At 33.3% G+C, this 12,001-nt stretch overlaps 1 protein-coding gene across 1 annotated transcript; it reads right to left on the bottom strand.

Moving 5' to 3' along the window:
* Positions 1-2,857: 2,857 nt before the first annotated feature.
* Positions 2,858-5,015, bottom strand: LOC148227408 (uncharacterized). The gene is made up of 2 exons (XM_088201794.1): positions 4,307-5,015; positions 2,858-4,234 (listed from the first exon to the last, which is right to left on the bottom strand). The coding sequence occupies exons 1-2, from the start codon at positions 4,888-4,890 to the stop codon at positions 3,718-3,720; spliced, it is 1,101 nt and encodes a 366-aa protein (XP_088057920.1). The 5' UTR covers positions 4,891-5,015; the 3' UTR covers positions 2,858-3,717.
* Positions 5,016-12,001: the final 6,986 nt, after the last annotated feature.

The raw sequence follows: 12,001 nt of genomic DNA, 5'->3' as shown, positions 1-12,001 counted from the left end.
TTCGCTGTCTTTGTTGCCAAACAGTAGCGCCCAGGGCGATCCTTAAAATTGCCACCCCCCGATACATTTCTTGCAGGGTCATAAAATCAGCATTTCTTAAAATAAAAAATTGGTTATTATTAAGCTCTTGATATTCGTGGATTTATATATGTTTTAGTGCATTCAGGGTTAAGAATCACACTAGACGATCCCATCGCGAATATGCCACCCCCGGTGGCATATTCGCGCCCGGGGCGGCCCCCCCCCCCCCATAGCTACGCCACTGGCTCCAACGTAGCCAATTAAATCACCCGTCTACATTTTTTTAAATATCATACTTTATTATTATTAAAAATATAACTTATCACTACTCTTGATCAAAATAAGCGAAAGAATAGTTATTAGATTAACGCCATCTATTGGTTGGTAGTGCAACCTATTATCTTTACCAAAACAATTAATCAATTGTATTAAATAAAAGGTTAAGTATTGTACCTGTTTATTACATTATATGCATAATTTCCCTAATTAATTGTATCTTCGTATATATCGGCGTTTCGTATTTGTTAAGAATTTTTCTTGCAAAAATGCGATATTTTATTTTCAGGTACTTATTTTACATATATACTCTTTATAACCTATATTATAGTATATATTTCTTAAATTAAAATTCTAAAAATTTAGGGTTAGTCAATATTTCACTATTTGAATTAACTTTATTAGATAATATTTATATCTCGTATTTTTAAGGTTTTTTTTTTTTTTTAAATTTTTGTTTATTACATAATTAAATAATACATTTTTATAAACATATATATTTACATTTCATTGGTTGCTGGTTAATTACCATTATCACAATTTACGATTGATTAGCTAAATTAAGAGGAATTACAAAAATAAGAATAATAAAAGAAAATAAAATACGTTAAGTTTAGGTCAAAGTACATAAACACCTTTAACAAAAAAAAAAAAAAAAAAAAAAATTATAAATTATAAATATATATTTATAATATAAAACTCGTGGACCTGGAGCTGTTAAATTAATAGATAAAATTTATGCGTCAGAGCAAGATGTGCTTTGGCATTTTGTGTTTATATTTAAATTTGAGTTTGTTTTTGTCGTAGTCACCGATTCTTGAGATTAACGGGTTAGTATGATTTCGCGGTATTTTTTTATAATAATTATTAGTATGGTGGTGAACATGTTCTTTAATAGTTGGAATTAAATATTTATTATGAAGTTTTTTGAGGTTAGTATAAAAAGGTGTATTATAAATTATTTTTATAGCTTTATTTTGAACAACTTGTAGTTTAGAAAAGTTAGTATTACACGTATTACTCCACACTGGGCAGGCGTAAGTCATTGCCGGTCTGATTAATTGCTTATATAATAGAATTTTATTTTTAGTATTTAGCGCACTTTTTCGATTAAAAATTGGTTTTAACGCCGCAATGGCTGCGAGCCCTTTAGATTTAAGTTCGGTTATATGTTTATTAAATTTAAGCTTGGAGTCCAGGTGAATTCCGAGGTACTTAACGCTCGCCTTCCATTCTATACACTTTCCCTGCTCGCTTATAATAGTCGGGGGCAAAGGTTGTCTTCGAGTTGTAAAAATTATAGCCTCCGTTTTGTCCTGATTTATTTTTATTTTCCACTTTTTGAAATAATTACTTAAGAGAGTTAAGGATTTTTGCAATTTTATTGAAATAGGCTTAAGACCGTAAGAGCTACTCATTATCGCCGTATCATCGGCATACATTGAAAGACAAGTATTTTTTAAAATAGGTATATCATTTGTGTACAAAATGAAAAGGAACGGTCCAAGTGAACTCCCCTGAGGAACACCAGCTGGGATATTACGCGGTATCGATTGTTCATTATTTACTGAAACAACATAACTTCGACGATCAAGGTAGGAGCGTAACAAGTGAAGCAGATAGTTAGGGGTTTTATATTTGTGGAGTTTGTAAATCAACCCATCATGCCACACAGTATCAAACGCTTTTTCCACATCTAACATTAAGAGTCCCGTTGATTTTTTCATGTTAAAATTAGCAGAGATGTGCTCTGTTAACCTATTGAGCTGATGAGTCGTAGAGTGGTTTTCGCGGAAGCCAAATTGTTCATTGATAATTTTATTCCCCAAAGATCCCTTTAAACGTGATAAAATTATTTTTTCAAATAGTTTACTGAATGACGGTAATAAGCTTATTGGACGATAATTAATTGCGATAGTGTTATCCTTTCCTGGTTTTCTAATTGGGTGGATCTTTGCGGTTTTCCAAATAGCGGGAAAGTACCCGAAAGATAAGCAGGCATTAAAAATATTTGTTAGATAATTGATGCTAATTCTTGGAAGTTGTTTTATCGTAACGTTATCTAATTTATCTATACCGGGACTTTTTCTATTCTTTAAATTTTTTATGATGTTATTAACTTCTGATAAACCAACTTTGTTCACTAAACTAATATCTACGCTAGATGAATTAATATTTCGTATCGCACGGGCGACTTTGTTGTCTATTTTTGAATCTAAGTAATTTACAGTAAGCGAATAAGATGTGGAGAAAGCGCTGGATAATTTTTCTGCCTTATCCTTGTTCGTGCATGCGATGGTGTTTCCATTTTTTAATGGGGGTATTTCCGAATGTTTATATTTAAGTGATTTAGTTATTTTCCATAAGGAATTATCTGCCGGGTTTAGATTTTTTAGTTTACGCGTCCACGATTCGTTTTTTATTTGCTGAATTTTATCGCGAATATAACTAGTTACGCGGTTTATTACAGATTTAAGTCGCGGGGATTTATTATTTTGCCACTGTTTTCTTAGTTTATTTTTGATTTTTATTATTTCGATAAGTTGTGTAGTAAGTTGATTTTTATTATTATGATTTTTACGCGTCGGTATTGATGATATTTTGGCTTCTTCGATAACGGATGTTAAATAACTGATATCAACGTCAATTTGTTTAATGTTATGCGGAGTATAATTCTGTCGCTCATCTTGCAAACGAGACTCGACTATATCTTTAAACTTTTTCCAGTCAGCTTTTAAATAGTCAAAAAGCGTTTCAGAGACTACCTCCGCTGAACCCTCCAGCGAGAATAACACTGGAAGATGGTCAGAAGACAATGCCTGAACGCAATACATTTCTGACGTATTTAAGTTACCCTTGACCAAAGCAATATCCAGAATTGACGGCGTCATGTGATTGGAAGGGTAATGCGACGGTGAATTTGGAAAGTTAACAATCGTGTCAGAGTCGCTCAAGTAGTTAAAAAGTGACGCTCCAGATCGATTTGCCCCAGAACAGCCCCAATGCATATGACGGGCATTGAAGTCCCCAGTCAGAATGACCGAGTCTCCTAGAGAAAATATCGAATCTAGATCACTCCGGAGCAGTTCGTCACTAGGCGAATTATACCCCGCAGCAATTATTATTATTTTATTTTTATGAATAATTTGAATCGCGACGGTTTCTAGATTATTAGTGTTAGTGTTTATACGTGCGTGTTTTATCGATTTTTTAACAAATATCGCGACCCCTCCGCCTGGCCTTGAGGGTCGGTCCCTCCGAATGCAGGCAAAGTTAGGTAAATATACGTTAACATGTGGTTTTAGATAAGTTTCGGTGACTACGACAATATCAAGTTTGTACTCACTGATTAACAGCTCCAGCTCTCCGGTTTTGTTACGGATCCCACGGGAATTCCACGTCATGAGTTGAATGTCTTCTTTAGAAGAGGTCATCGAGATACTCGACCATCATCAAAGCAATTTCAATTTTGCTAGCGCACTTTCCGGCCTTAGTTCGGATTTCCTGGAGGATAGTCAGCATCCTGCGAAGCTCATCAGTAGACATGGCTTCTGATGAGGGCTTCTCAGACTGTCGGGCTTGGGGGCGTTGTTGCGTCTTAATTGGGGTGGCTTCCGGGACGATAGTCGGTTTTTTCACTGCTGGTTTCGTTGGCCGAAGGGCAGGAAACTGACTCTGTTCCAGAGCGAACGTTGGCTTGGGTGCGGTCAGTACGGCGGTATGTGGCTTTTGCTGCCTCTTCTTCATCTGCAGGAGATATTCTGTCCTGCGAGGACAGTCCTTGTAGTTGGCCGGGTGACTTCCGCTGCATCCAGTGCAGGTTGCTGGCGTCTCTCGGTCTTTTTTAGTGCATTCGGAAGTGGCGTGGTTTCCTGTGCATTTCACGCATCTGGGGTCTCGTTGGCAGTTCCTCGCAGCGTGGCCATACTGCTGGCATCTGAAACATTGAGTCGCGTGCGACTTATTACGCTTGTATTTTTCAAGCGTGGCCTTAGTGAAGCAAACGTACCGGATGCTTCTTATGGACGTCACCGTCGTCTCAGCGGAAAATTGCGTCAGGTAGAGCCGCGAGGAGGTCTCTGCCTTGGTGTTCATCGCCGTTACTTTGACGACGCTTAATCCTTGCCGCTCCAAATCAGCAGCGATTTCTTCAACGGGAACCTCAGGAAGCCCCCTCAAGACAGATTTAACTGTCTTGTCTTCGTCGGCAGTGAAGGTGTGAAAGGCACGGCGGCCCTTCAAACCATCCATCAGGGTCGCTCGTAGTTCAAGCGTCGCACACTGGATGGAAACATTACCTCTTCCGGTGTAGCGGAGGGTAAAATTACCTGATTTGGTCATCGACTTGATGAGGTCGATGGTCTGGAGATGTGTGCCAACCACCTCCATGATGACAGGTGGCACTCTTGCGTGTTTACTCCCGGCAACTTCGGGGAGTTTGTCATACCTGTTATGACTTGAAGTCGGCAACAGGTTGGCGTCAGTAGAGGGTCTTGCAGTTTTCTTTGGCATCTGCCATTCATGCTCTGCTGATGGCGATAGGTACGCTTTTAACGTACCCACCGCACGCTTGCGCGTAAGCGTCTTCTTCATCGCGCCGGCAATGTCTCTGGCGTCGTAGTTGTTGCAAATGGTCGCGGGTGGGGGGTCGGAGCTTTGAACGGCAGCGAGAGCAGGCGCGGATGCGTCCGTTCACCGCTGAGGTACAGAGCAGAGTCTATTTTTTAAGGTTAACCTCCTTAGTTTCAATGGCTTGAAATATTAACATAAATCAGTAAAATAACTTTAAATTTTCAATTTTTAATTCTCATTGCGACATATAAATGAAATATGCTATTCTAAAAAAATATGGAAAACTGCTAAAATATATTTTTTTTATAATGAACATTATTTTAAATGACAATAGTCTCAGCAGAGCATGAACTCTTATTAAATGAGAAGTTCTGATATTTCTTCACACATAAGCATCTTCATACATATATGCCAAATACGCATGTACCATTGATAAATTTGTTCTTGTCGCGCTGCAGCCATAAAACTTTCCACAAGCTCATTTGTCGGACGCAAAAAGTTCCTTGTTCGAATGTATGGCCGTACGTTTTTTTCAAAAAAGGCATGGTCCCTGCCCCCAGAACAACCTTTATTTTAAACAAACAAATTGGTCCGAAAGGCCCCTTTATTTGGGAGTGTTAATAATGTAACACGACCGAATGTCGACGTTATGCGCCCCGTAAATTGTTAATGCTCCCCCTATAGGTTAACTGTGGAAATGTAATAGTCTTTCCGCAGAACACAATTTAACCGAGAGCAGTATAAAATTAAACACACATACACACACGCGGACTTACGCGAGTGTTTGTGCATTTTCGCATGACTTTTAAAACAATACAGACATAGCATATAATTTTAATTAGGATTCTATATAAAAGGCCGTATGAATTTTATAAAATACACCGTATTGTCGGCTAACTTTATAATGACACTTTAATTCCATTATTCTTATACATATGATTTAAAAACCATCCATTTTTAATTATTACGAAAAGCTTACAAATTAAGTAAAGAGATACTATCACATTTATATAGTTAATTTTAAAATAATCAAAAGCTCTGTGACTGTATCAAAATCATATTTATTTTTAAACCTATATTGAAAGTCTTATTTATACAATTCAATAGTTAAAAAAATATACGTTATTCAAATATTGTTGATGTCATAGCAATACGGCAAAAATTGTGCCCATCTGCATCATTTAACAATGTGTTTTTATATAAATAACTATTTTTATCAAATAGGTCACATTTTACATCACCGATTTATATTAAACGTCAAATAAATAACCTCGGAAGCGCATAAAATTTAATAACACAGATTTATGTGTGCATGGCGACACGTTTTGTAATGATCGCACGTGTATCGAGATAGGAAGACAATTATAAATGGGAAAATCTATCCTCACTGCCTCCTCCCTCAGGTGCAATGCGAAATGTATTATAGCCCAATCGAGAATAGTACCGGAAATATGCCATGATTTATTTTATATCGTACCGCCATCGTTAATAACGAATACCTGTCATACAATGTGTATACAATTTGTGAAATTAATATTTATGGATATGTGTAGGAAAATTCGTATTTACGCGAACCGCAGAAATTGACAAGCTACGGAAGTAATTGAATGTATAGTGAACGGGTGTGCTAAATTATTGTGTATGCTGTTTTATAGGTCTATTGTTTGTAATGGGTTAATATTTATGAGGAATCCGAATGTGGTTCTAGAACTCTATCTGATAAGCAATCTAATGTATAGTTAACATGATATGATAATTGTTATATAGACTTCAACTATAACTTTGTTTTTTCTGAAATACTTTGTAAGTTTCTAAAATTAAAATGCAATATGTATTTCTGGTTTCTGTTGTGGTCCTTTGTCGAAACTCATGACAAATATTTTTTATTGTTGACCTTTTTCTCTTTTTTTGCATCTTTATTTTTATAATAATATATCTGCATTTTCATTTTTTTCTTTATTTTTTCTCTCTTGTATTTTTTTTTACTTATTTGTATAGCTTATTTGTAAAAAAAAATGATAATAAAGCAGTTAACTGTATTTCATTACATATCATGTGTGAATGTGAATCTTATATATGAAATAAGCAATACAATGAAAAATATAAGATTTCACTTTTGCATCTGAGCCGGTTTTTACTATTAGTGCATTATTTTTTTATATAAATTAAATTTTGTCCGCTGTCGTGGTTTGAACCTACATATTCTGGATTACCAGTCGAGACGTTACGAACTATGCTATTCTGAACTTTTTTCAATGCATGTTATATATTCTCTATGAGCTGAAGAAGCTCATTATTAGAACATTTTCAATGTCTAATATATACGACCTAACTTGATTTTAATTATTCGTCACGATAGTCTTCTGTAAGATTAGGAAAATCTAGATTAACCCAATTTGTGCCCAGGGCCGCCGAGAGTGATTCCGGACCTTATAACAAAAATGTCATTTTACCTACAATATATTCTTTAACATCGTATTTCTTGAATTAATAATAATAGGTACGAGTTTTTTACTTTTAATGCTACAAATAAATATAAAAATTAACCACAGTTGCGACATATTTTCTGAAATCATATTTTATGTGAAATATTTTAATTAGGCATAAAAAAATATTTAAAATATCTACTCATAATATTTACCTAATAACTAGTTAAGTTATATTTGCTGCTCAGTGTTGCCATATAGTGAATTTCCAGTCTAGGTCAAAAGCAATAAAACCGTATCATCGCGTTGAAAAAACTCGTTACCGAGCATTCCCACTGCTACAGCGTCGACACCATTTTATTGCTTTTGACGTGAACTTTTGCATTCCGAGAAATGATAATTGTTTTTGCGCTCTCCTTTTGACCAAAATATAATTTATATTCTCACTGGTAAAAATATATATCTACTGGTGAATATATATTTTGATATGATTTTACTGAAATGACGTATATTAAAAAATATTTTTGGGATAGATTGTGAGACTGTTTTATCTAGAATATCTTATTTATTTATTTTGCTGCATTAATTCCGATTGTCAAAAAACTGATAATAAAATCTATACAAATATTAAATTTATATAATTCAGCTGGTACTGTTGTTAATTTTTCATTATTGCTTTGCTTTTTTCTTAGGTATTCGATCTGAATTTTCAGATCGAATGCCTAAATTTACTGCTACTAATTAATATTCGTTAAATATTTCCTCTCGTGTCTAATATTTTTTAAACATTTAAAAAACAATAAAGTCAACAATAATTTGCAAACAAATTTTAACACAAACGAAGCTGCATCAAAAAACTACAATCTGTCTCTTTGAATAATAATGTTTTTTTGTGAAAGTACTACTTTCGAAGACATTGTTAGGCTTCTTTATTTCTTGTATAATGTGTAAAAAGGGCTAAAGTAATTAATACATAAAATACATCAGTATATAGATACATCTCAAACAACTGTAGTTTAGTTCAGAATCATTATTTGAGGAAGATTTTTAGTTTTGGGCAACCCGGGAATTAACCCCTCTCGGTAGGCCTGTCTGTGAAAATTATTCGAAACTATAATTATATAATAATCACTAATTCTAATCTCCCAGATATGATAGAAATTTAAAAACACTAAAGTCCATATGGGATTCTTACACGGTTTTTTCAGGTCAATAGTCAGTGACTCATACTACTTGTTTATCGTGCTGGTTAAGTTAAAATAAAATAAAATTGCAATTTTGATTGTAACAATTACTAAAGTATTAAATTAAATATTATATTCGGAATAGTATAAAATTTTATAACTATGTTAAAAACATTTAAAAAAAACTCACTTTATGTAAATTATGTAGCATGATATATAAATAACCAACTACAAAAAAAACTTATATAATTTTAATTTTTAACCATTAAAAGTTATGCCTATTAAATACATAAATAAAATAAAAGCAGAATCTTTCATTCTCATAAGAAATATTATGATAATATTTACGTTATTTACACTGACATCCAATATATAATTATATTTTATAGTCAGTCAATTGAGCTGCGTAAAAGTCGTTTGAACTAAAATAATTAAAATGTAGATTGGCGCTATTTCTGTTTATCAATAATTAAACTCGGCACTCGGCCCAATTAGCTTCAAAATTTAGAGCAATTGAATTGAGAGCTGACTGGATGGTGGTGGCTCAAAAGCGAAACGGAGGGAATCTCTAAATGGAAGACGAGTTAATTAACAAGTGCACCGCCAGCGGTATATACCCAGAAGACATATACGCATTTTATGTTATATAAAAAGGACACCAAATTATAATAATTATTTAAATAAATAATATTTTAAATTATAACTAATTTACTTAATTTTTTTATATTATCCTAATTGAATGAATACGTATTGAAATAGCTAAATAAAATCGCGCATAAGTGAAAAATCGATCTTAGGTACATTTTTTTTACTTTTTAATTATAACGTGAAGTTCTTGATGATTGCCACAGCTATCTGGTGATCTAATTATTTGTATTTTTGCAATGCAAATATTAAAGTTCTTTATTTATTTATTTATTAATACAATGCAATAAATTTATTGTACCATAACAATTAGTGTTACAGCGTAAAGAAATTATTCAGACAATCAAATCGTATACCATATATTTTTTGCACCGAGCATATTGAAGTGGCGTCTAATCATTAATAAATTATGATAAACATAATAATTTATTATATAGATGTCACCGATTTTCAGACATTTAGTCCAGTGATTAGAACTTAATTTTATATACAATATACATTTTTTTTTTTTTTAAATATTTAATATATTGCTTACGACATATTTTCTCGAAAATATGATTCGAAACAATATGTTTCTGAAAAAAATGTAATTTGGCAAGTAAAGCACAATACGTGACACTTTTTAGTTCATAAAAATAATGTTTGATTACGTTAGAAGCTAGTGAAACATTTTAGATAACGTTCAGTGTACATAATAATATTGTACGTTCATATTGAATATAGAATGTTATTTTTGCCTAATGATCGTGACGCATTATATATTATTTTTACACAAGTGTATCATGTTCTACATGTATTTAATTTCTCCCATGTGTCATTTAAAACGATTCATATGCGCTTGTTCATCCCCATGATACAATTACTATTAATCAAACAGCAAACAGTAGTCACTCGAACCTGACATATGGCAATGTGCAGGCAGACTGAGTGATCTATCACCAAACGGTTGATTCGCACACATTGATGGAACATTATATTGGGCAGCAATCCAAAAATAAAAAATGTAACTCTATGACTATGTATTATGTATGGTATGTTAATTGAGTTTTTCACCATCAATTTTAGTAATAATATACACTACTTCTTACGCAAAATCATATTAATAACTTAAGCACTCCTATAAATATATTTAATATATTAATATTTAAATTACACATTATATGGAGTTTTTAGGCCATACGTTAATATTGAAAACATTCAAGATATTTTAGCGAAGAGCCTGCTGGCTAGATTTTACCTTAATTGTGGGCTCTGTTATAATATATTAGGGTCTGGGGAATAATGCTGGCGTATCGGAAACCATTAAGTGCACTTAAGTCGATATTAAAGAGTCTTATATCAGAACTTTATCGTTGCCTCCGAATTCTGGGACTCCTCCAGATGATATGTGTTATGATAGCAGTTCTACCCTATATAAAAAGTGTCGGAAAAGTAAAAAATATCTATTTTACGGCAGTTTTATAGTAGTTGTTTATATATAATGAAGAAAAATGTGATATAATACACGTGTTATAAAAATTAGTCACGATTTATTTTATGTTATGAAACTAGTATTATAACCCGCGCGATAAAGTCGTCGGTCACATCTCGTGTACTGCGGGTACGTTTTTGATATCTGGAGAGATATATGGTTTCGTTTATGGCCCAAGTACCTGATGCCATAAAAAGGGTGATGAAAAGTTGTCGCATTAGAACTTTATCCTATGAAAGCGCCACTATCAAGATACGCCATAGTAAGACCAGCACATGTCCGCGTTTTAGAAAAGCTCCCGAGAACATGTGCAAACACTTTTGCCTATATTTATCTTATAACGTACACATGGACGTCTTATCTTGTGGCTAAGAAAAGCAAATGCATTTTATAATTGTGTGCTTCTACAAGGTTTTTGGTTTGGCATGGCGCGGTTTCAAAAGATCATATCTGGATTTTTTCAGTTAAAACTAGATGTGTCCCAGCCATTTAAAACCAACATTTCATACAAAAGCAAGCTTTTACCTTATAAAGAAATCTTAGTTTGCATACTTATTATTCCAGCATCTAGACTGGATAAAAAAACAACATCTGTGCTAAATTTAAATCGTGTTTTATCACCGTCTTCTTTGACATTTAAACAAAATCAAATGCTTCAATTCGTTTAATAACTAACTAATAAACTATCAAAAGATTACAGGATTATTTACGTTCAACCGCTGAAAGTGATTAATGTCTGACAATATCCAACGCCGACACAATCGAAAGAGGTATAGCGTCAAAGCTTTGAGTCCAAAACCAGTTTAAAGACACAAAGGCTTCGAACGAGCCTCGGGAATTCAAACCCCAAATCCCAAAGAATGTTTTCATAATGAGGGCGCAAAATGATCCACAAATCCATAGAGTTTACGCATATTATTCTCTCTATATGACTATACAGTGTGGTTTAAATAAATTAATATGTTTTAATACTATATCTAATTAATCTTTATTGTCATTCAAATATAAACACGATAATGATTTTAAGAATTTTAAAGACTAATAATCAATACCATATTTTATACTCGTATAAAATCACCAATTTATTATTAATATTTTTAAATAATCAAAATAAGCACTGATTTGCAGCAATTAGAATATGTATGTTTGATAACGACCGGAATAGGGCAAATTAATAATTTAGATTTCGTTACCGTCGGGAATCAAACCTAAGACCTTCTATTCAATAACAAGAGAATTTAACTACTGCGCTATCGCCGGCCTAAAAGTTCGGTATAGGAAGTGGTTAGTTTTGATGTTCTTAGTAGTTAAGCTTAGCGTTAATTAATTTTCAACCATTTGAATTGCTTATGTATGTCATTAAAAACATTAAATGACAAAATTCAATTCGTGAGTATGTAATTGAA

Source organism: Plectrocnemia conspersa, unplaced genomic scaffold (assembly GCF_051122295.1).
Source record: "Plectrocnemia conspersa isolate PC_06_02 unplaced genomic scaffold, ASM5112229v1 ptg000013l, whole genome shotgun sequence".
NCBI classification, from domain to species: domain Eukaryota; kingdom Metazoa; phylum Arthropoda; class Insecta; order Trichoptera; family Polycentropodidae; genus Plectrocnemia; species Plectrocnemia conspersa.
The sequence above is the reverse complement of the archived record's forward strand: the minus strand, read 5'-3'. Positions and strand labels throughout refer to the sequence as shown.